This window comes from Chiloscyllium plagiosum, chromosome 24 (genome assembly GCF_004010195.1).
Source record: "Chiloscyllium plagiosum isolate BGI_BamShark_2017 chromosome 24, ASM401019v2, whole genome shotgun sequence".
Classification (NCBI taxonomy): Eukaryota; Metazoa; Chordata; class Chondrichthyes; order Orectolobiformes; family Hemiscylliidae; genus Chiloscyllium; species Chiloscyllium plagiosum.
Window position 1 is genome coordinate 32348514 of NC_057733.1, and position 25990 is coordinate 32374503.

The window sequence follows — 25990 nt, forward strand, 5'->3', positions numbered from 1 at the left end:
TTAAAAATCCCATGTAATGGAGTATTTAAACCGTGATCTGAATAATAACCAAGGCTGAAAAAGACTATATTTGATGTAAATTGTTAAGGTCATCAAAGAAAAGCTATTAGATTTTCTAAAACAAATTTTAAAAAACAAAATGACTTTTCCGATTTCAGCTTCCAATTTCATCCAGTGTGTTTTGTCCGAATCTTTATTTTGCAATATGTAAATGTTTGCAAAGTGATTTTATTTTAGTGCTTTTCATTTCACAATTGGTTATCTGCAAGAATAGCTTAACATGATTTACTGCCTAGATGGATACCATCACTGAGGTCATCAGCAATGCCATCACTGCAGCTCCACCCTGAGAATTCCCATTAATCAATGCTACAATCCACTGCAAGATGAAAGGAGGTAAAGTTTTTGCCAGAGACTGCTTGATCTGTCAGCAATGCACCTGCTGACATCTAACAAAGTGTGTTGAACAGCATAGCTTCCTTGATCATGTACTCTATGCGCCTATTATTAAAGCTGAGGATAATATACACATTTTTTAACCGCTCATTCCACCTGTGATGCCACTTTTAGGAACTTATTCTCCTGTACACCGTTTAAAGTTGCATTTTGTTTTATACTGTCTCTTCATATTCTTTTTCTATCAAAACACACCACTTCACATTTTTCTTGTTGACCTTCATCTGCCATCTGTTTGTCCACTCCATCAAATATCAATGTCCATTCTAGTTTTATATTGTCTTCCTCTCAGTTTACAAGTTTTGTAAATCCATAAACTTGCAAATTTTCCCTGCACATTAAGATGAGTGGCATGGTGGCTCAGTGGTTAGCACTACCATCCCAGGGACTTGGGTTCAATTCCAACCTCAGGCGACTGGCTGTGTGAAGTTTGCACAAACTCCTAATGTCTGTGTGGGATCCCTCTGAGTATTCCGGTTTTCATCTACAGTCCAGGGATGTGTAGGCGAGGTGGATTGGCCATGGGAAATGCAGAGTTGCAGGGATGCTCTTTGAAGGGCTATTGTGGACTCGATGGGCCAAATGCTTCCACACTGTCAGAATTCTATGATCCATGTCATTAATGTAGAGCAGGAAGAAATATGGGTTCTGAAATAACCCACAGAGGCCAGCATCCTGTCAAGAAGTCATCATTTAGTTACATGCATTGAGTCCTTGACACTGTTATGGCTTCCTCAGAGTCAGATCTCAGAGTGAACAAAACCTCTGATACTCTTGATTTTATCTGTCAGCCAGAGCTCCCTGATTGGACCAGATTAACAGCCCCAATCAAGGAACTCATTACAATCACTACAGGTCCCAAAACTGCCCTTCAAGGAACCCCACGACAAAGCTTCTCCAAGTTCACAAAGTATATATCTAATTTTACACTTTGTTTCCTATCTATCAGCCAATTCAGTGTCTATGTTGCTAGTTTCCTGTTTATTTCAAGACCAGCTCTTGTCTACATGGAGTTCATACTTTCTCCCCGTGTCTACATAGAGGTCCTCTGTAGGCTCCAGTTTCCTCCCACAGCCCAAAGATGCGCAGGTTAGGTGGATTGGCCATGGGAAATGTAGAGTTACAGGGAGGGCTGTGTACAGATGGGATCCTCTTCAGATGGTCAGTGTGAATTCAATGGGCCGAATGGCCTGCATACTGTAGGGATTCTATGATTCTATTCTATAAGTCTACTATTTTCCACTCAATTCTACTCATTAAAGAGCACGCTTTACTAAACCAGTATTATGCAATGAGATAGGATTAATTAGTAATCTCACAGTGAAGGTGCCACTGGGATGCAGCAACCAAAACCAGATTAAATTTCTCATTTAGATTTTTTGTTTACAATGTAAATAAGAGCAATTTGGAAGGCATGAAAACAAAACTGTCTGAAGTGAATTGGCAGATTAGGCTGAAGGATACGTCAGTAATGATGTGGTGGCAGACATTTAAGGAGATATTTCAAAATGTACAGAATAAATGAATTCCAAAGAGTAAACAAAATTCCAATGGATGGCCCCACCATCCATGGTTAACTGAAACAGTTAAAAAATACATCAAAAATGAAAGGAAAGCAAATAATTATGTGAAGACGATGGCAAGTCAGAAGATTGAATGGAATATAAAAATAACAAAAGCATGATCAAAGAATTCATGAAGAGGGAATAACTGGGATCCAAAGATGATTGGCTAATTGAATCCAGAATTGACTGAGTGATTGGAAGTAAAGATGCTCAGTTTGGGATCTAATTAGATTCCCTACAGTGTGGAAGGATGATGACCAAGCCTATGTCCAGTGAGATTCTGAAGAATAGGGGCCCTTGCTGTTTCTAGTATGATTTAACAATTTAGACTTGAATGTAGGAGAGTATAGGGGCAGCACAGTGGCTCAGCGGCTAGCACTGCAGTCTCATAGCACCAGGGACTCAGGTTCGATTCCAGCCTCAGGCGACTGTCTGTTTGAGTTTGCAAATTCTCCCCGTGTCTGCGTGGGTTTCCTACGGGTAATCCCCGTGTCTGCGTGGGTTTCCACACTGTAATCTAATCTAAACTCTTCATAACTATAACACTCCAATCCTGACAACACCATAGTAAATCTCCATTGTACCCAGATCTCTCCAATAATGTGGATTCCAGAACGCATACAATACTTTAGCTGTGGCTTATAAAATATTTAATATAGTTCCAACATGATCTCCTTGCTCTTAAACTCTATGCCTCAGCTAATAAAGGCAAGTGCCCAATAAGCCTTCTTAATAGTTTATCTGCCTATCTTTCTATCTTAAGTGACCAGTCAACGTGCACACCAATGTCCATCCGATCCTCAGTGTCTCCCAGGGTCCTATTGTTGTATTTCATGTATTCCCTTGCCGTGTTTGTCCTGTCCAAGTGCATTACCTCACACTTATCCAGATTGAATTCCATTTGCCACTGATCAGCCCATCTGTATCCTCCTGTTATTTGAGATTATTCTCATTATTTTCCATCCCATCAATTTCCATATAATCAACTAATTTTCTAATCAATTAGATTAGATTAGATTCCCTATAGTGTGAAACAGGCCCTTTGGCCCAACCAGTCCACACTGACCCTCCGAAGAGTAACCCACCCAGACCCATTTCCCTCTGACCAATGCACCCAACACTATGTGCAATTTAGTATCACAAATCCACCTGACCTGCACACCTTTGGATTGTGGAAGGAAACCGGAGCACCCGTAGGAAACCCACGCAGACACGGGGAGAATTTGCAAACTCAAACAGACAGTCGCCTGAGGCTGGAATCGAACCTGAGTCCCTGGTGCTATGAGACTGCAGTGCTAGCCGCTGAGCCACTGTGCTGCCCCTATACTCTCCTACATTCAAGTCTAAATTGTTAAATCATACTAGAAACAGCAAGGGCCCCTATTCTTCAGAATCTCACTGGACATAGGCTTGGTCATCATCCTTCCACACTGTAGGGAATCTAATTAGATCCCAAACTGAGCATCTTTACTTCCAATCACTCAGTCAATTCTGGATTCAATTAGCCAATCATCTTTGGATCCCAGTGATGCTTATCTTTGCTATCAGTCTCTCATGCAGGACATTATCAAAAGCCTTGCTGATGTCTTGGTGGGCTATATTGAATGCATTGCCCTCACATTAAGGGAAATCATGTTTAACCAATGTAAGTGACCTGTGGAAAAAACATTGCCGTGGATAAACAGGAATCAATAGATATACTATAACCTAGATTTCCAGAAAGGCATGTGACAAAGTGTCACATCAAATGTTATTGCAAAAAATAAAAGCACATGGTATATTGACATGGATAGAAGTTTGTCTGGTGAACAAGAAGTACAGAGGAGGCAGGAATTAATCTTTTCATGGTCCTAAGGGATATTGCTGAACAAAAAGGCCTTGAAGTGCAGGTTCATAACTCCTTGAAAGTAGAGTCGCAGATAGATAGGATAGTGAAGGTGATGTTTGGTATGCATTCCTTAATTGGTCAGAGTATTGAGTACAGACGTTGGGAGGTCATGTTGCGGCTATATAGGACATTGGCTAGGCCATGTTTGGAATACTGTATGCAATTCAAGCCTCCTTCCTATGGGAAGGATGTTGTGAAACTTGAAAAGGGTCAGAAAAGATTTACAAGGATGTTGCCAGGGTTGGAGGATTTGAGCTATAGGGAGAGGTTGAATAGGCTGGGGCTGTTTTCCCTGGCGCGTCGGAGGCTGAGGGTGAACTTATAGAGGTCTATAAAATCATGAGGGGCATGGATAGGATAAATAGACAAGATGTTGTGGTTCTGTTCGCCGAGCTGGAAGTTTTTGTTGCAAACGTTTCGTCCCCTGGCTAGGCGACATCATCAGTGCTTGGGAGCCTCCTGCGAAGCGCTTCTTTGATGTTTCCTCCGGTGTTTATAGTGGTCTGTCCCTGCCGCTTCCGGTTGTCAGTTTCAGCTGTACGCTGTAGTGGTTGGTATATTGGGTCCAGGTCGATGTGTTTGTTGATGGAGTTTTGTGGCTGAATGCCATGCCTCCATCAACAAACACATCGACCTGGACCCAATATACCAACCACTACAGCGGACAGCTGAAACTGACAACCGGAAGCGGCAGGGACAGACCACTATAAACACCGGAGGAAACATCAAAGAAGCGCTTCGCAGGAGGCTCCCAAGCACTGATGATGTCGCCTAGCCAGGGGACGAAACGTTTGCAACAAAAACTTCCAGCTCGGCGAACAGAACCACAACAATGAGCACCCGAGCTACAAATCTTCGCACAAACTTTGAAAAAATAGACAAGATCTTTTCCCTGGGGTGAGGGAGTCCAGAACTCGAGGGCATTGGTTTAGGGTGAGGGGAAAGATATAAAAGAGACCTAAGGGGTGACTTTTTCACGCAGACAGTGGTACGTGTATGGAATAAGCTGCCAGAGGAAGTGGTGGAGGCTGGTACAATTGCAACATTTAAAAGGCATCTGGATGGGCAGATGAATAGGAAGGATTTGGAGGGATATGGGCCGGGTGCTGGCAGTAGGACTAGATTGGGTTAGGATAGCTGGTCGGCATGGACGAGTTGGACAGAAGAGTCAGTTTCCGTGCTATACATCTCTATGACTCTATGTTGACAACATGTAACAAGTGGTGTACCACAGGGATCAGTTCTCCAACATTTTTCTATTTTTGTTTAAGAATCGAATGTTCATTCCCTCAAAAGTGGTGATAAGAGTAAGCTTGAACTCCAGTTCCCAGGCTTAAATATAATCCCTCAATTTTCTTTGCTAACCAATAGCTAAACTCAGTAGAAATTTCAATCAATATGTTCATTGAAGAAGGTAGCAGCATCTTATTAAAGGTAGCAACAAAAGGTTAAATGTCAATTGTTTTTGCTAAGTTCACTGCATTATTCTGAGCTAATTCAAGCTGCAAGCCCGACCTCGGGACAGGGATAGAAATGTCCTTGGCCCTGGGCACAACAGGTCACTTACAGTCCAGAGCCCTGGTTATTGGGCCTTGATCCCACCAAACTTGGACTACAACAGTTAAAGTGAGACACTCTAGTTGAGAAATGCTGACAGGAAGCATCTTCTCTCCACAAGCTTAGCTCAGCTTGACACAATTGTTTTATTTTTGTTTCCATTTCATCAGCTTCCCTAATTGCTACAGATTGCAAATCAGAAAGTGTTTGGAGCTAACCAACATCAAATGGAAAAGCATTACATCTAATAATTGGCCTGCCAATTTAAAAGAAATTGAGATATTGGGTAATGTCATATGAAAGCGATACTTTCCATTTGTCCAACATATTTTACAAAGACTGAATTGAGAACGGTGCTCAAATCACTCATTCATAAGGGAACTCCAATTCTGGATAAAATAAATAAAATCTTTCAGGAAAACATCCGGACTGATTTCCGGGCAGACGGGTCCTATCTTTAGGAGTACGAAAGGTTTTGATAAAAGAGACACAGAGAAAAGTGCAACTGCTTTTGGGCAAGTGAAAAACTAGAAATACTCAATACAAGACAGTCATCAGGTAGCTGTGGAACAGGACCATAAAATATAGAATTTAAGCAAAGGATTACAGTATCATGCAATGACATGACATATTGAACAAACTTAGATTCCTGTTAAGTCTTTCATCTTTTAGAATGGGTTGCAGGTTTTGGTTCATTAATATGCATTTTACTATAAATTCTGTGTTTTATTATTCTGTTCCACAGTTATCTGATGAAGGAGCAGTGCTCCGAAAGCTAGTGCTTCCAAATAAACCTGTTGGACTATTATCCTGGTGTTGTGTGATTTTGTTTTAACAAAGCTCACAGTAGACTTCCAATGGCATTTAATGACTACCGTGAATTTTTATTTTAGTGTTGATTGTGGACTGAATTGTGAAAATGACTCACAATACGATTGAGGAAGGAGTTGCTGTACTTTTAAAAAACCAAGTTTCTGAGAATCATTTTAAATCATGTTAACACTGCTCTTTTGCAGTCGTGGGGAAAGGTGGAAAGGGAGACACTACAACTCTGGATTATGTAAACAAAGTGAGATTTGGCTGATAACAGATTGTTGATTGGACTGTGGAATTGTGACCAGTTGTAGATGTCAAAAGCCAACAGATTGAAGACATTGTCTGATTGGCTGATAGGTGAACAGCCTATGATTGCAAATAATATTGACAGAAACCCCTGTCTCCCTCTCTCTCCAGTAAAATATCTAAAGCCTGAAGAAAAATTGATTATTTTCTCTCACCAGTTCTCATAAGCTATTTTGTTTTGACTGTTTGCGAATCAGTCTACGTCTGTTGTGAAGAAGTGAAAGAACGGAAGATTTTGGGAAACAGAAGGAACTCCCTATTGAATCCTGAAGACTGATGCCATTTCACTCTGCAAAAACCCTTGACCCATAACACTAATTTTCTTTTGTCTGATTGTAAGTGTGCGTGTGGAGTGGGTGGGGGGTTAGAAGGAGGTCTCTACCTATTGCAGTTTAGAAGAATGAGAGGTGATTGAATTGAAATAGTTTAGTTTGGGATTGTGGTTGGCATGGACTGGTTGGACCGATGGATTTGGTTCCATGCAGAATGACACAATGACTCTTAAGAGGCTTGATAGGGTAAGCGCTGAGAGAGTGTTTCTCCTCATGATAAAGTCTGGGACCAGAGGATATAGTCTCAGAATTAAGGGATACGAATTTAAGATGGGGATGAGGATGAATCTCTTCTCTCAGAAGACTGAGAGTCTTTGGAATTCCTTGTCATAGCAGTGGGGCAGTGACTTTGAGTACATTTATGGCTGAGACAGATGGATTCTTGATCAGTAGGGAGATCATGGGTTGGGGGGACACCAGAGGAAAATGGACATGAGCAATGTCAGATCAGCCATAATCCTAGTGAATAACAGAGCAGGCTTGAGGGACTGAATGGCCAACTCCTGTTCCCATTTCTTATAGTTAAAGTTTGGGCTTTAGAGTTATACATCAACAGTTCATAGTTGTGTATCAGTAGTTAGGACCTACTTATTTGCAATAAATAGTTATTCTTGTTAAGTTCAGAAACATGTTCATGTCTTCTTCTAACGTGAGTCTATAACACCAAAGTGGGAACTTCGCATACTTTGATAAGAATGTTTTAACTTCAGCGATGACTTTGGGAATAGCAGGGCATGACATCCAGTGCACTGCCTCAGTGAGATGTGACATTACATGCAGCTGTGGACATTGTTACATTCCCATGTGGAAGCCTTAAGTCAAAATAAGAAATTTACTGAATGACTTCAAAGTGAAGAAATTGCTTACAAAATATCATTTTGTAGCTTTTACTTTGACACAAATCAGAATCTACATGAATATGAATTAACAGGCAAATTATACTGCAAATTAAACAGGAAAATTTCACTTTTAAATAATCACTACAATAAAAGTACATCTTTCATAGGTATTCTCATCACTCTCTGCAAAAACTAACACTACTTAGCTGTATGCTGGTTTTATACATGTAGGATAGCATGGCAATAGCTTTCACCTTCAAAGTTCATGGATATGATTATCATCAGTAGTCTCATTTCAACAAATCCTTCTCACTGGAACTCTCATCCTGAAATGATGGTAGAATCAGAGTCTTTGAATTTTTTTAAGACATAAGTAGAAGGTTCCTCATTAAGCAAGGGGTTGAAAGGTGGTCATGGATAGGCAAGAATGTGGATTTCAGCTAACAATTAGATCAGCCATGATCTCACTGAATAGCAGAGCAGGCTGGAGGGGCTGAATGGTCGATTCCTGCTCCTGACTTACATGTTCATAAGTATGTAAAACCAATTCTTGTAAGAGACCCCAAGCCGTTCGCATAGCTTCCACATTTTTAATTTTTTTTAGCCAACTGAGAGTATCTCCATGAGTTCCTGTCTTCTTTTCTGTCAAACAGAACATCTGTCCCTTCCTGAGAGTGATTTGCTTTCCCTCCTGAGAGGAATTCTGTATTTCTGTCTCTGTCTGCAGCTGTGCACTGGTAACCTTCATCCTCAAGTTGATTTGTTTTAGCTCTTCTCTCTGTTGCCAGCGACGTGGTAATCTGACTGTAGCTTCCATCTGTTGGTACTGTTTCCAGATCAAAGATCATCAGGTCACATGAACTGGTGTTGCTTACTATCCAAGAAAATTACAACTGACCTCTATACAACAGATGCAAACTATTAAAAGTCATTTTCAAACAATATTCTTCACAACAGTTGCAGATTCCACAGACCTTTAAAGAAACATCCTTATTTTGCAGTTTCCAGGTCAAAGGTCATCGTAATTCTCAAATTACCTCCTGGACCCTGATTTCTGAATCTTATGATCTTGTACTTTGAGGGCGGCACAGTGGTTAGCACTGCTGCCTCACAGCGCCAGAGACCCGGGTTCAATTCCCGACTCAGGCGACTGACTGTGTGGAGTTTGCACATTCTCCCCATGTTTGTGTGGGTTTCCTCCGGGTGCTCCGGTTTCCTCCCACAGTCCAAAGATGTGCAGGTCAGGTGAATTGGCAATGCTAAATTGCCCGTAGTGTTAGGTAATGTAGGGGAATGGGTGGGTTACGCTTCGGTGGGTCGGTGTGGACTTGTTGGGCCGAAGGGCCTGTTTCCACACTATAAGTAATCTAATCTAATCTACTAGCACTTGCAGGTTACTTTATTTCCTAAATATTTTCTAAATGCATAGATATGCCTTGGAAAGGGTTGAGGTTCTTCTGAAACCTTATTGGGATAGCCATGGCTATTTTGGGAAAACATTTTCAGGCTGGTTTTGACTGATAATGATCATCATCATCATCATCTATATGCCTCCATCTAAATCTTTTGTTCTGTACCTCTTTGCTTACTGCTGTACCACTCGTAAACAATGCTTTTCACTGTATCTCGGTACACGTGATAATAAATAAAGATCAATCAATCAATACGTAATCGGCCTGCTCGTGATCAGAATGTGAGAGAATTATAATACTTCAGACAGGATTTATTCACTCAACTGTGTTTTTTTATTTTATAGTGGTAGTTCAGTGAAAATTTGAGAGGCCTATGGTGTGAATATTTCCAAGATTATTTAGTAAGGTATAAACATCTAATATTGCATTACACTGAGAATTTTGCCTTATAGGAGAAGCAAATAAAGTAACTGCATTTACCTTTCAGTTTTTCCTATTCTGATGACTTCTGTTTTCCACTTCTATTTGATCACCATTGAACGCATGGATTGTTAATTTTTCTTAAATATGACTGGATTTATACATCATAATGGGATGTTTTCCTACAAACAAGGGAGATTAGGTCCTATACTACTGATATTTGACAGGAGAAACAACAAGGTAGCTTTTTAAAAAGAAAAAGGGAAACATACTAGTTTTTCAAATGCTGTGGACATTAAATAACAGAACAGGATGAATAATACCATGCTGAATTGCAAACAATGTGTAGCTGTACTATGTTAATCAGATCGGTGAAAATGAAAGCCACTGTATCTTCATTTCTTTTTTGAAAAAGGAGGAATGCAACTGATGATTACACTTGTTTTGCAATCAAGACATCTTTCAAAATAGATTGTACACAGCTTGTTCACACCAAGAATGGAAACTCATTCAACTCTAAAAGCAAAATAAGGACTATTTGTAATGTTTAAGTTATATTTTGATTAAGAAATCAAGCTTCTGAAAGCTTTGACCAGTGAAATTAAGAGTGTGGTAGCTCAGTGCCAATAAAGAACAACAACAAAAATTCCCATGGGAGTATTTTATGCAACTTTTTGTTCAGTTTGTTAAGAGAGTAATTGCAACTCCATCAGGCTCTTCAAAGCAGGCACAATGTATTCTGCATCACAAGAGCAGTCACAAGAGAGATTATAATGCCAAAAATAGATTCCATTAACAGAATAGTTTTGACATTTTTTAGCTGGATGGTAGTAAGAGGCAAATTACTGTACAGGATGTACAGTAAAGGAAATGCATCTTTAGAGACAGAGCACATTGTAAACTTTTAGTCTTTCCTTCCCTAGTGCAAGAACACAACAGTCTGTTATTTCTATGATAGAAAGCCATATTCCACAGCAGCAAAGAATTTAATTCATTCTGCATGCCTATTGCTTTCACATCTGCCCTCATTATGTTTGTTGATTTCATTACTAGACCACCTGGAGGGCTGATGGTAGAGTATTTATACCAAATAGGGGTAGTTCTGCGATCAACAGTGACTAAGTAGAAATGGAATTTGATGCATTAAGCACTGTCCTGTGATTATTCTGAAGAAGAGTATACGGTGGCTGAATCAGCTCAATACTCAAAATCAGGTTGAGTAGTTGTACATACATATTTTGTCATAATTTCTATTTTTAACGCAGTCAGTATTAACAAGATGGCATACCAAATGTACCAACTGGAAATGAATGGCTGCAATTTTAACAATAGTGGAGTGAAAATTAAGTTTCCTTCATTGGAGATTAATGTATTGATAAATAAACAGAAATAGGTCAATAAGGCTCTTGAACCTGTTACATCATTCAGTAAGATCATGAATGGTCTGTCACCTTATTTCATATTCACCCATGTTTGGCTCAATATCTTTGAAATCTGTAAGCCTCAAGCTTTAAATTAATAACTGACCCAGTATCAACTGCACTTGCAGGAGAATGTTCCAAATGTCAACCACACTCGACTTGTAAAAGCATTTCTGAAGTTCATTCGTGAAAGATCTGTCTCTTATTCTTTAGCCTACTTCCCATAGTTCTAGATCCCCAAACTAGCAAAAATAGTTTCTATTTATCTCATCCACTCCAACGCTGTCTAAGCAGTGTGTACATATCTGCTGACTGTCTGCACATGGCAACACTGATCTACTCCTTTTAATTTCTTGAAAACCTTGATCAAATCACCTTTAATCTTCCAATTCTGTGGAATGCATCCCCAGTCTCCATAATCATTCTTTATAATTTAATCCTTGGGCATGTAAGGTATGCTTTCATTAACTCTTTAAAAAAGACCTGCTCATGACCTCTAACATAGTCTATGTGGATTGATTTCTGGTATAGTTGACTAGCCATTCATTTCACTGACTTGGTGACTGGATGCAGGAAAAAGACCTATTATAAAACATCTCCAGCCCAGGACTAGCTAAATCATCAACGCAACACCGTGTAAAGCTAAAGAACCAGTTCATAATTTTTGCTGTCCATACCTCAAAAGCAAATAATACTTTTTTTATTAAAAAGCTGTATGGAAATTAGTGTAACAAAACAACTCAACCTGACCAGTTAAGGATATGCTGTAAAGTGAGATATACTGAAAATAGACAATGGATCACATATCCAATGCTTCTTCTCCTCAGCAAAGGAAATTGATCTCAACAATGGGGAAACACTCGGAATTTCAGCACCAAGCCAGAGGGAGAATTCATGACTTGTGAACCTACAAGGGAAAAATTGGTGTAAATCCTGACTAATCTGGAACAGAAGTCACTTTTTAATCAAACAAAAATAGAGAATACATCAGAAAAAAATAGAAATGATTGATTTCAGTGTTGACCAAGATCTTATAACTGACTTTACTTAATAACGTGAATCAGGAGCAGAAATGGGTCATCTAGGACCAATAACCTGCTCCACCATTCAAGATGATCAGAGTTGATCAGATTAATCCATATTCCATCTTCCCTGACAACCTTTCACCCCTTTTTTAAGAATATCGCCCATCAAAATGAAAGCTACTAACTGACCTTCACAGCTTGAAAGTCACAAGATAAAATTATACTGAAAGGGCATGGTCACAAGAATCAAAAATTCAAATAGATTCAATTTATTAATATTGTAAATGCCTGACACTCCTCCAATAGAGTTTGGAGACAGTGTCTCTTTTGTTGGTTAACAGGGGTCCTTTTCCAACCAAATTATTCAATTTTACATGACCTCTAACCAAACTCTTGTGCTTGCAAAATGGTTATTGCTGACCTGACTCCTCAACCAGGCAAATAAGATTTTAGACATCAGAAACATAGTGGAGAAGAACTTACTCAATTGTTTAGTGGCCATCAATAATCACATATTTTTGGAATACACAAATAGAGGAACTATCCGTTTGATTCTGAGTTCTGTTATTTCTCCAGCAGATGAACATCAGAAATAGGAACAGGAGTAGGAGTAGACCATTCAGCCCCTCAAACTCATTCTGCCATTCAATAAGATTATGGCTGATCTGATAGTGGTCTTAACTCCACTTTTTCATCTACCTCTATAACCCTTGATCTCCTTGTCAACTAATAATCTGCCCAGCTCAGTTTCAAGTACATTCTATATCCAAGCCACCACTGCTTGTGGGGAAAAGAATTCCAGTGACTCTGAGAAAAGAAATTCTTCCTTCAAACCCAGCAAATTCACCCTTAATTTGTGATCCAAAATGGGAACGAGTAGCTGGATGTGGTCAAATTGGATTTTGTTGTGAAGTCAATGGAGTTATACTCCCTGTTGATATTATGTAGGACCAAGAATGAAATGGTCACCTGGGGAAGGGAACGGGAGATGGGATTCCCTCTGAAATGATATTCTCATGGATAGAGCTTGTGCTCATGCACAGTTACCCTCTTCCACCGGATCAGCCTGTGAGAGTCATCTTCTAAAGCTTAATCAGCAAAAGGGCCATTTCAGAACAATTCATTTTTTCTCCAAGGCACAATCCCTATTCTTAGTGGTACAGGGTGGGGTTTGGAAGAGAAACATTCATCACTGTTTCTCCTGTGTCCTCTAATTCAAAATTCTTTGTTTTGTTCCATTACTCATACAGATAAGTATACCATCAGAAATCTAGTCCTTAGCTACCCCACTCTATTTTACAATAGCAAAAAGTAAAACATCACTTGGAATTGAAAAAGGGAAGACTGACCAAAGAGAAACACAAATGTTTATTATTGCTCTTAATCCCAATTTTTCCTTCAACTCTTCTGAAGACATGATTTCACACTGAACTAACATGCTACAGACATTGTTGTGTTCTAATACATTATCTACACGAATATTTGTTCATGAGCTGTAACAACAGATTATCATTATGCTGTTCACCATAGAAGGAATCATTGGTAAGCCATTCAGTCTGCTCCAGAAATACATTTGCATTTTCCAGTGAAAATCATTGGATTACATTCAAGAACAGGATTGGTGTGTAATTATTCACTCTCCAGCCGATCAGGACATCAGTTCTATTACACCAAAAGCAGAGGTCAAACTGATAAATAGCAGGGAAAAATAAAATCAAACCTTTGGTCTAAAGTATATACACCCACAGGGAGCTACAACTACCATTTTACTGAATGCAAACAACTTCAAATAATCTTTTAATGCAACCAATTTTACTTTTACAGATGCATATGCAAAAAAAAATTGAATGCGACTTCATCGAATGCACACTTAGATATATATTAAAATTTAAAAACTGGAATTTAAACAGGCAGTAGTTTTGTTTTATTCAGAGGATTAGGGCATCGCTGTCTAGGCCAGCATTTATTGTCCATACCTAATTGAGAATCAACCACATTGCTGTGAGTCTGGAGTCACATGTAGGCCAGACCAGGTAAGGATTTACGATTCCTTCCCTAAAGGACATTAGTGAACCAGGTGGGTTTTTACAACAGTCAACAATAGATTCATGGCCATCATTAGACTTTTAATTCCAGATTTATTATTTAATTCAAATTCCACCATCTACTTTGGCAGGATTTAAACACTGGTCCGCAGAACATTATCTGGATCTCTGGATTAACAGTCCAGTGATAATCCACTAGGCCATTGCCTCTCCGTTATCACTATAGTGATTTGTTGATTGTTCTGGCAGGTCACAGAGAAGAGGAATGGCTCACAGGTCAACCTTTTCTATATAAAGAGAACTTCCATACCGTTATGTTCCTAGCTGATGTTACTATTTGATAATCAGTTCCCAGACTGAAAGTTGGCTTGTTGGATCAAGTTTTTTTTGTTTTACCAAGGTATTCTTTCACTGAAACACAAACATTTAAAGCTGCAGTTTCAGGTTTAAATGTAAAACAGATATTTATTGTGCAAAAGAAGAGAAAATAGAATAAACCAAATTATTTACATAGACACAAAAATGTAAAGAATTGAAATACATAAGAAAGTACAGTCCCTTTAATTCCAAAAGCACACCTTTTAATACTCACACCAGAGAGAGAGTTCCCTTCTCTTCCATAGCTACAGGGCTTTATTTAACTTTGGCTTCAATCCCCCAATTTGAGAATCTGAAAACCTCCTCCTGGAGTCTTAAAACAGCTGAGCATAGATTTTCTCAGCTTCAAACAACCTCTTCCAGGTTTTAATCAAATAATTTTGGCTTGGAACTTTAAAGTAAACTCCTTACTCTGGGGTAACCTATTTTATAATGGTCTGAAACTATGTCCCTTTCTCAGGAACAATTATTTTACATATCCAGCTTCTATAAACTGTCCAAATTGAAACCAAAACTTTTTTTTTTTACAGTTATGTTGTTGCCCCAATCAAAAAAAACAACCAATTACTGATCTTCTAAACTGAAAACACAATGCACAATTCTATAGTTTGTTCATTCACAATCTTCCACAGTAAACAAATTCCCATTAACCTCCCTGAACTATCACTTTCAAATTGCTTTAGGAAAATAAATTACCATGGCTACAGAAATATCTAGAAGCTAATAACTGAATCACCTCAGAAACACAGAATTAAAAAATCTAAAGCAAATGATGTTTAAAATATACGTAAAACACACACTTTACATCGTAATATCTTACACTCACCAGCAGATAAGTCCAGCTGTCACAGCTGTCCACATGACACAGCACGAATGTGGCCTCTTAATTTCTTCATCATTGGTCTGCTTACAGCAACAGATGCATAACAAGTAAATGGAGATGAAAATCAAATTGAGGGCCAAGCCAACGGCAGCAATTGCAGCCAAAAACATAAGTGCCTGGGGAAAAATTAAAAAAAAACATTTAAAATAATTGCTTGAGATTTGCTTTTCACTTATAAGAGTTACACCTTATTACAGGAATAACATAACTTAACGCATCTTCATTTATTGGTTAATAAATGTACAGGTGCTGCATTTAGTAATTTTCACATTATTACTGAAATTTTGCTACTGCCTGTGCTTCAACTGGGGAAACCTATTCGACTTGTGATAGACTATTTAAACCAAATTAGAATTCCTGACCATATAACTGGGTTTAGAGAACTTCTACATATCTCTATAGTCATCATGATCTCATTTTACGACTGACAATTACAAACAACACTGTTCCCATAAAGTATGGTACTTCATGCAACTCATTGGGATGGTAGTTTTGGGAAGTGAAAAGTCTGTCAAAAACATTAAGAAGAAGAAAGCTGATTTTGAAGGGATTTACTTGAAACATATTACATTTATGCCAAGTTAGAGTTGAGCTTTCTGTGAACAACAAAAATTTTCACTCATAAGTATATTCTATTTCAAAGTCATTAAACTTCTCTGTTACCTGAACTGGTACTTAAACTTCAGAACTGCTAAAACAAATGCCACTGAATAGAAATATTTTCTATTTTAAGTGCAGAAACCAGTAAACAAATATGATTAAACAGTCATAAATGTGTAGGGAAAAAAATGTGAGGAGGACACCTGCAAATGGACATAAAGATATGTTCGATGAGTGGGTAAGTAAGTGAAGGTGAAGCATAATGTGATGTTTTTCAAGGAGATTTGATTTGAAGAGTTAGGAGTTGTTGCTGCATTTGTCCAGAGCTTTGGTGAGACCACAGCTGAAAAACTGTGTTGCGTTTTGGTCTCTGTATGTACACTTGCCTTGGTAAACGTACAGCAAATGTTTAATAGATGATTGATTCCTGGGATGAAAAGTATTTCCTTTGATAAGGAATCACTGCCTAACTACGAAAATGATGTCCCTGTTGCAAACATACAAAACAGGAACTGAACTAAATCATTCAGCCCCTCAAGCCTATCCTGCGTTGCAATAAGGCCATGCTAATCAGCTTTTCTTTCAATTTCCAGAATAGTAGCTAACTGCTTAGCTCTGGATTCCCCTGCCGAACAAAAATTTATCCACCCTGTCTTCAAAATATTTAATGACTTCGTCTCCACCACTTTCTGAGGCAGAGAGTTCAAAAGTTGCACAACCCTCTAACAGAGAAAAAACTCATCTCAGTCCTGAATGGATGACCACTAGTATCAAAACAGTGCCCCCTTGTCTTGGGGATATTCACTCACAAGTAGAAATATCCTGTCCCTGTCCACCTTGTTAAGAGGAGTCAATCAAGTCAGCCTTCGTTGAGTTGGCTGGGTGGCTTGTTTGCAATGCAGTGTGATGTCAGCTACACAGGTTCAATTCCTGCACTGACTGAGGTTATGAGGATTCCACCTTCTCAAGCTCACCTCTTTTCTGAGGTGTGCTCACCCTCAGGTTAAACTACCACCAACTGTCTCCCACTAATAAGAGAGCAGTCCCATGGTCTGCTGGGTCTATAGTGACTTTACCTTGAAGACCAGCCTGTACCCACAAGAAGTCAACATTCACTTTGTGATGATGCATTCAATCCCCTTCCTCAGTTAAAAACCTTGATCAAATTACACTATAACCCCGGCTTATTTTTTTGGAACACTACCTCATCATAATTCAATACTTTAAATATTTAAATCATTGCACTTTTTCAAATTCTTTACATTGGTGTTGGGCAGGGGCTGGGGGGATGATCGTGAAACATTTGTGAAGGTGGAAATGGATTGCCAAAGACTGTTTAAATGGAGTCATCTGTATAACAGAATTAGTATTTACTATTTCATCTATGTAAAAACTTTGGCTTTGTGAGCTCAAACGTGAGGCAAAGATTTGGTCGGGGGGGGCAAGGGTTTAACTTAGATGTGAGTAATATTTTTGAGGGACTGAAAATTATGCATATAGTTTAGTATCGTGGTCATTTGATACTTTCACTTCACTATTGCTTTGCACTGAGTTTAACAGAGTGAGCATGACCCAACTGGCTCCACTTTGGAACAGCATGGCCTGTAACCAAAACTCACTCACTCTTTCTCCCACTCTCAGGTGCTTTGATTCAGTTTGTCTTTCTCCGAAGTCCCCTCACTGTACTCTCACTCAGAGCAAGAGTTCAAGGGAAAATGGCAAGCGGGAAGAACAAAGAAAGGGAGAGGGAGCAGGTCTGCAGGAGAGTTGGTCTGTGAGCGAAGCTGCACGAGAGACAGATTCAGCCTGCGGGACAGGCAGTGAATAATGAAGTCAATGAAAGCCAGGGAGTCTGATTGGAAAACTGGCAACGATTGGGAAGGCTGGTGAGAGAAAGGGGGGGGGGGGGGGGGGAGAAAGGAGAAAAAAAAAGTCAGCCTGTGGGCTGCAAGTGGGAGGTAAATAGAAAGAAAGAGTTAGGATTTTTTTGGCCACAAGGTGTAAGGTCAACTTTTACATGAGATTGACTATACTCGAGTATCAATGTTAGACACTTAATAAAAGAAATTATAAACCTCTTTTAATGAAATTCATCTTCTCCGTCTTTTTGACCTTTTTGTAGCTGGATCCCTAAATCACTATTAAGCCACACCCTGCTTTGTGGCTTATCACTTATACCACATGTTTATTTGTCATTCCAATGTCTAAAAAAAATGGATGGGATGCCCATAAAGAAGTATAGACATACCAAGGGGAACTCTTCCCAATGTCTACTTGCCGATATAAAGAGACCAAGTGGAAAATTCAGTGGCTTCAGTACACTAAGGCCTAAAACTCATGCTCTACAATTTAATGATTACATATTTTTTGGTGAAGAAGCATTGATATTGTTGTAACTACATCCTTGCATTTGTTTACTTTGCTGTTAACTGCAGTCAGCATCTTAACATTGTTGTTTCCACAAGTTTGTATAGAATTGCTTAATGCTATTGCAAAGGAACACGCATCAAATAAGCAGATGGCAGAAATCCCTAAAGAAATGAACTACATGATTTCATAAATAAGGCAAAACTGGAAATATTTACATCACTTACAGAACTTGAAAACTCTACCTTGATATGTCAGAGATTATAGTCTTTCACCACAACTTGCTTCAGAAGAACAGCTGTCTCCATGACACAACATCCTTTGAGTATGACCGAGAAGCAAGGCAACTTCTACCTGTGGCTTGGATTCTTACCATTAGCTTTCATGTTATTTAATTCTTTCAAACCACTGATTTCTATCAGACCAACAATCATGCAGCTGACAGATACATCACACAAATGATATATACTCTGTGAGCCATGGGAAACGTATTTATTTTTTTATGAAAATGTAGCTAGATGGTGAACAGTTGGTTCCAATCACCTATAATTTATAACAGCCACTGGATCTAATCCATCAGTGCCTCAGTGTTGTAGAGGGTATTCTCTGAGATTGCATGTCCCTAAAAGAATTAGCCCACATACAAGACCTGAACCAATTATAAAGATTCAAAACAAAGATTTACAATATTCTAGAAACTTCCAACTGACTGGTAACTGTTATAACTCTCAGCACTAAGCTATAAGCTCCCTGTGGAGAATAAATTATTCACCATTTACGTCCAATACTTGCTGCTTAATCTTGACATTCTTTTTTTTTAAATCTCTATTCTATAAAACTGGCAGCATACCCAATTCAAAATAATCACTTTGGACCATCTGATTCTTCAGAGAGTAGTTTCAGGAGTATAATGACAGAGGCCAGAACAATTGTGTCTATGCCAAGGGTGCTTAACAATCCATAATTAATGGGCAGTGATTTTCTCTCTCTCCCCACTCACTGGCACACCCCAGCTGTATCATGACCTCTGATAATGTAAGTGCATCTTTGAGGTCTCAAAGGTAGATTTTACAGAGAAACACGGGTATACTGTCCAGAAACCACCCTATGAGTGATAACTAGCGATTCTAGATGATATCACAACCCCTGTCGAGACAGATAATTTTTAAAAAGATATTTGACTTGCCAATAACTGAATGTCTCATTTTGTGATCCTGCCATTCAGTTTTAAGACTTCTATTGTAACAAGCAAATTAAATGCAATATTGACTAAAGACTATTTCAGCATCAAATTACACTTTAAAGCACAAAACTATAGTTTGGTATTTTGAGCCAGAATTCTTCCATCTGTCAGGTTTTCCTTCTGTGGATGTGTCAAGTGATGCTGGTTGGTGGCGTGAGACCAGGATTATGTTTTGGGCAACTTGATGAGGTGGGGTGGTCAGTGACAAGCTATCTAAGTTTGCTCAACACATTTGCATAAGTCATATGGCCCTTTAATCTTTTACTATAAATCTGTGTCTAATGTATTCTCTCTCACTAGCTACATAAAGTTTGCAGTTTCAAATAAACCTGTTGGACTAAACCCGGTGCGTTGTGATTTTTGACTTTGTCCACCCCAGTCCAACATCAGCACCTCCACATCAAAGCTGACATAAATACCCTACTTGCTTTGTAAGTCTGGACAGTCCATTCTATCTTGGAATTAAATTGACACTTTTTAACTGTTTATAAAATCTGACAATCTGAACAACTCCCTGTGTGACTTGAGATGCAGTATTGATCATTCATACAGCTACTTTGGTCATTGTTCACACATGTCATTCTCTAGCACCTTCTGCTCAGTAAATCGTTCTATTCCCTTAACAACCAAGTCCCCCAGCCTTACTGTCAAACAGGATTTGGAGGGGCACCCATAACCCTCTTTGCTACTCCCTTGTAAGTAGGCCGGAAACATAAATTTACAAACTTCACATTTGTAACAATACAGGTTCATTTCTAATCAGTGCAATTCTATGTGCTCCTCTACCAAACAAAGTACAGAAGATCATTTATTGCAAAATATTCACACAACATTCAAGTTTAATCTGTAGAACTACTTATATTGTGAAGAAATTAAATTCTAAAATAGTCATTTTTTTTTAAAATCTAATTTATTTAATGGCTCAGCATTTAAAGTGACAACAGAACAAGGTTCAGATCAGGCTTCCTACAGCAGGTATAAAGGTGTGCACGCTGCCTGAAGAAGTCAGAAGCCACACCTTGCATTTTGACACTTAGCTAAAGACCACATTTACTGATGATAAAAGGCTCACCTTTAGTTTCAAAGTGCGATGTTACTTATCCACTGTCTTGTCTGAATGCACTACATAGATAATTACACTTTTTTAAAAAATGTCCGTGTGGAGAAGAAAAAAAACTGCTCCCCAAACCTTTTTCTCACTACAACCACATTTTGAGGCTATAAAGTCGTTGTAACCCTTAAGTGAATAGTGGGGAAGAGGAAAAGATCTATTAAAGTGGGGAAAATTTGGAGGGAGGGGTATGTGTCAGCCATAACTGCCTCAGAACGCATGAATTCAAACATTCAGTCCCCAGCCTCCACAAATTGGGAAGCCCCAGTATTGAAATTCCAGGTTATCCTCATATTATTTACCAAGATAGGAAAGAGGTCCAAGAGATTCTGGATCAGGTTTTCACTTATAACCAGGAGATAATGGGACTTTATTACACTAGTTCACAGTACTGCTCATAATCACTGCAGTTTCACAACATTGCATAAGGCCAAATCTGTGTTAAGCATCACCTGGTGTGGCTCAGGAGCCCCATTCTGACACGATAATCTCTGCCGCATTTGTTGCAGAGGAACACAGTGGACTGGGAACGTGCATGAAAACCTTCTGTTTTCTCTTCTTAGCCAGCCGAGTTTGTCTTTTCTACTGTTGCCTCTTTCACTGCCCCAACTGTCAGCTTCTAGAGGTCACAGTGATTAGCAACAGTCTCCTTGTTGAAACTATCAATACTGATCATTGTCAAATCTACCCTGCAAGTGTATGTGTAGTGGAGGTATGTATGCAATGGTTGTGACCAAGTGGCCAGTTCAACCTACAGAAGGTCTTCAGGTATATGGCCTTTATCTATTTGATGAATGTGACTGAACTGAAGACATCATTGCCTCAGTCTTGATGTCATATCCTACAGAGTGACCCCAAGGATACATCTCAGACAGCACAAGTGTAAACGAAGCAGTTTTTTTCTTCTTCTGAACATACGAACACATGGGAGCCAATGGGTATGATCTATTTGGATTTCCAGAAGGCCTTTAGCAAGGTGCCGCCCAGGAGGCTGCTAAATAAAATAAAAATCCGTGGTAAAATATGGCAGAAGGCAGATAGTAGGGATAAAGGGGTCCATTCAGGAATGGCAACTGGTGACTAGTACAGTTCTGCAGCGGTCCATGTTGGGACCATAACTATCATGTAATACATTAACAATCTGAAAATCACACAACACCAGGATACAGTCCAACAGGTTTATTTGGAAGTACTAGCTTTCAGAGCACTGCTCCTTCATCTGATAACCAATGGGGCAGAATCATAAGACAGAATTTATGCTCCTGCCCTACTAGTTACCTGATGAAGGAGCAGTGCTCTGAAAGCTAGTACTTCCAAATAAACCTGTTGGACTATAACCTGGCGATGAGTGATTTTTATCTTTGTCCACCGCAGTCCAACACCGGCACCTCCACATCATGGTTAACAATCTGGACGAAAGAATGGCGGGCATTGTTGCTACATTTGGAGATGACGTAAAGATAGGTAGAGGGACAGGCAATGTTGAGAAAGCAGAAGGGCTTGGACAGGCTAGGAGAGTGGGCAAGGAAGTGGCAGATGCAATACAGTGTGGGAAAGCGTGAGGTTATGAACTTTGGTAGGAAGAATAGAAGCATAGACTATTTTCTAAATGGGGAAAGGCTTTGTAAATCAGAAGCACAAGGGAACTTGGAAGTCCTAGTCCAGGATTCTATTAAGGTTAACATGCAGGTTAGAAAGACACAAGCAATGTTAGCATTCAAGCGAGGGCAGGAATACAAGAGCAGAAATGTGCTGCTGACGCTGTATAAGGTTCTGGTCAGACCGCATTTTGAATATTGTTGGAATGTTGGAACTAGTATCTAAGGAGGGATATGCTGGCTTTGGAGGTTGTCCAAAGGAGGTTCACAAGAATGATGCTGGGACTGATGGGCTTGTCATATGAGGAGCGGTTGAGGACTCTGGGTCTATACTCAATGGAATTTAGAAGGGTGAGGGGGGAATCTCATTGAAACTTACAGAACACAGAGGCCTGGATAGAGTTGACATGAAGAAGATGTTTCCATGAATGGGAGAGACTAGATCCTGAGGGCAAAGCCACAGAATAATGGAACTAACTCTTTAGAACTGAGAGGAGGTTCAATTTCCTCAGTCAGAGGGTGGTGAATCTGTGGAACTCATTGTTGCAGAAGGCTGCTGAGGCCAAGTCATTGGGTGTATTTAAGACAGAGATAGATGGGTTCTTGATTGGTAAAGAGATCAAGGATTATGGGAGAAGGCAGGAGATTAAGGTCGAGAAACATAACAGTCATGATCAAATGGTGCAGCAGACTCAATAGGTGAATGGCCTAATTCTGTTCCTACATTTTAGGATCTTATGTCTTATATTGGTCTCACCACAGTAGAGGAATAAACTGAGGATGCAGGCTCAGCAGATTCATCAATAACAGACTACTTAGGACTGATCAATAACATGAACAAGACAGCTGTGATCAATACGAGCCGAAGAGTGTAGTGCTGGAAAAGCACAGCCGGTCAGGCAGCATCCGAGGATCAGGAGGGGCAATGTTTCGGGCATTAGCTCTTCATCAGGAATGAACTCACAACTCTGATCTCCAGCATCTGCAGTCATCACTTTCTCCTGTGATCAATATGAAACTGGACAAACTGAACATTGAAACTGCTTGCCTACAAAAGACCTGGAATGTCAAAACTGATCACGGAGAAAAAGATTGTATTTTTATCTGGCAGGGGAAGATTTTGGGGGAAACATGAGAGCAAGGTGTAGATTCTGCTGTAAGGAACTTGTTGCTTTCAATAATAGAGCACACGCCCTCCTCAACACATCGTCTCCATTCACCTCTCAACTCAAAAGGAGTCAGTTAACCTCAATAAGTTATCAATGCTGCAAAACCTGCTGCAGTACAACAACAAAAAAACAGTTCCATGAGGAATCTGACATGGTTATTAGGAGAATCCCTAAATCAGAACGTCTTTACTTACCGGGGTTTTGAACACAGGATTGAATGTGGACCATGAGGCCTTGCATTCCTGGCTCAAAAGTCATGGCCTGGGAAAGATAAATAAGGATGGACAAAGAATACTTGTGCTTTGCTGCTACCATGAGCTAATGCCTCCTGTCAGAATAAATCAGTCCTGCAGAAATCCACGATAAGGCCGTTGACACCATCTGGCTCTATGGTTTCAACATACTAAGGAAATGAACTTCCTGAAGTAACAGGACAAACAGAAAGCTACTTATAGTACACTGCCAGTATACAATAAAGAATTTTTTTTTTAGCAAGAGAACTGTAATTATACCTTACATAACATCCATTGCAGCCTTGCTTCCACTTTTCAAATGAATAGTTAATTGCCAAGTCCTTTACTTTATTTTTAATATTTTTAACATCTGATACATCTGTACTACTAATGATTAATTACTTACATTCAACGATTTTAAAATGAAAGTATGTTTGAAAGTCAAGAAAATCTGAAGGCTTTTGGTGAAGCCATAATTAACCTCATTAAGAAATGTTTTGCACATTCCCAATGCCTTAGTTATATAAGTAAATTTATACAGCAAGGGATTTCAGAATATCAAGAGTTTTTGTTGGGGTGGAGCCAAGCTTCCAAATTGGATTTACACATAAAAACTAATATATCTCTTTTTTGCTTGCTTCACCCTCTTCACGTCCCAGAAAACGAGTTACAAAAGGTATTCGTGAGACTCTGGTTATCATTCTATGCTTTCCAAATGGGTGAAGTTGTAAACAGATGCCACTAGAGGTATTTTGTTGAAAATAGGCAGACATACACTAGTTTTAAAAGCAACTGAGTTTCAAATTATCTTCCTCAAACGGAGGGCTCCTTATTTTGTCTCTTTCTTTCCCAGCCCCTTCCAAATCTGGTGAAAACTCTAGCTGCAGTATGAGGTGGGAAATGGAAATTTAACTCTGTTACTGTGGTTTTAATGCTAGTGCCAAATGGGGTGAGCAGCAACTAAACGGAAATGATCTCTTTGCATCCATCAATGTTTTGGAGCCACGTGTTGCATAAATCTTCACTTAATAAAATTCACAGATTTAACCAACCTAGAAAAATGACAGTGTCAAACTGTTGCAGATATCTTTTGTTGAACTGTCGTGACTGTTTCACTAGTTGCAATATGAAAACAGGCAGCTTTCACTGAAGTCACATCTAGTCGATTTTTCATCTTGTGTGACATTTAATTTTATATTGTGCATGTGCTCTAGATTTGATTTTTAAAAAGTATAAATAGTCCAAATTTGGCCTTGTAAGATAAGGGATTGCTTTTACAATTTCCCTTTTTAAAAAGTATCATTGCTGCCTTGTGTTATAGTATTGCAATGTTTTGTTCTGTTCTAGAACTCTCAGTTGGGTGCATAGATCTTTCCAGGGCATAATTAAAGAATATTGTTCATTCAAAACAACAACAGAGGTTCCCCTTGATTTGTGAATAATTATGCAATCCACCTTTGACCAGAACATTGAGATTCAAGTCAGTCTTCAAGCAGTGCAAATCAGATTATAACCGAATTTGACCTGAAGATAAAAACTGGTCACAATTCCAGACTAAACGCTGAGGGGAAAATAATACAGGCTTGTACACAGTCAGCATTACACCACTCAAGGTAGATAACAATTAAATAACAGTCTGACACTTGTTATCATTCTTTGTTATTTACCACAAAGGAATCATAAAAGCAAACATCAAAAACAATTCTGCCACCCAGTTTTAAAACCCAGTAGTGACATATTTAATACACCGCTTCTGTATCCTTTGACTTTCCAAAAATCAATAGCAGAAACACCAGACTCCACAAAGGCCAGTAAATTCAGACAGATAAATTAAGATTTAAGAAAAAAGAATTAATTTTGAAGATAAGGAATGGATTTGAAAAGGCTGAGGTAAGTTGATAAAATAAGTAACTTATTTTTGCAGATTTCGTGGACAAGACCTTCACAAGGCTCACTATCGGATACTAGCTTTTCTATCAATATAGGTTCCTGTTTATTTTGTGAAGCTATGTTTACTGGCATGACTCCAATCATTCCCCTGCAACTATGATAAAAAAAATTATGGGGAGACAATACAGTTATTGCTTTCAGTAAGAAATGTCTTGGTGTGTCATCTGAGCCAGTATCTAGTGGCCTCAGTTTGCAGCAGACTATCTGTGTGTAACCCACTGCATTGCTGCCCCTGATCCATATCAAAACTGAAATTATAAGTTTGTTCCTTGGCATTGGATTAAGAGAGAACCCCAACAGAAATAAAAATGATTATGTTCCTCTTAAGATCCAACATACACAGCCTTTGTTGCTTTTTCTGCCAAAAATAAACCAG

The 25990-nt window shown here is 39.1% G+C and overlaps 1 protein-coding gene across 2 annotated transcripts in view; it reads right to left on the reverse strand.

Annotated features, from left to right (window-relative positions):
- The window catches only part of ttyh2 (tweety family member 2), a 138886-nt gene that overhangs the window by 89089 nt on the left and 23807 nt on the right, over positions 1 to 25990 (reverse strand). For both annotated transcript variants that reach the window (XM_043714741.1, XM_043714740.1), the window contains exon 2: positions 15287 to 15459. In XM_043714741.1, the coding sequence (XP_043570676.1) occupies positions 15287 to 15459 (173 nt within the window). The remainder of the gene's footprint in view (positions 1 to 15286; positions 15460 to 25990) is intronic.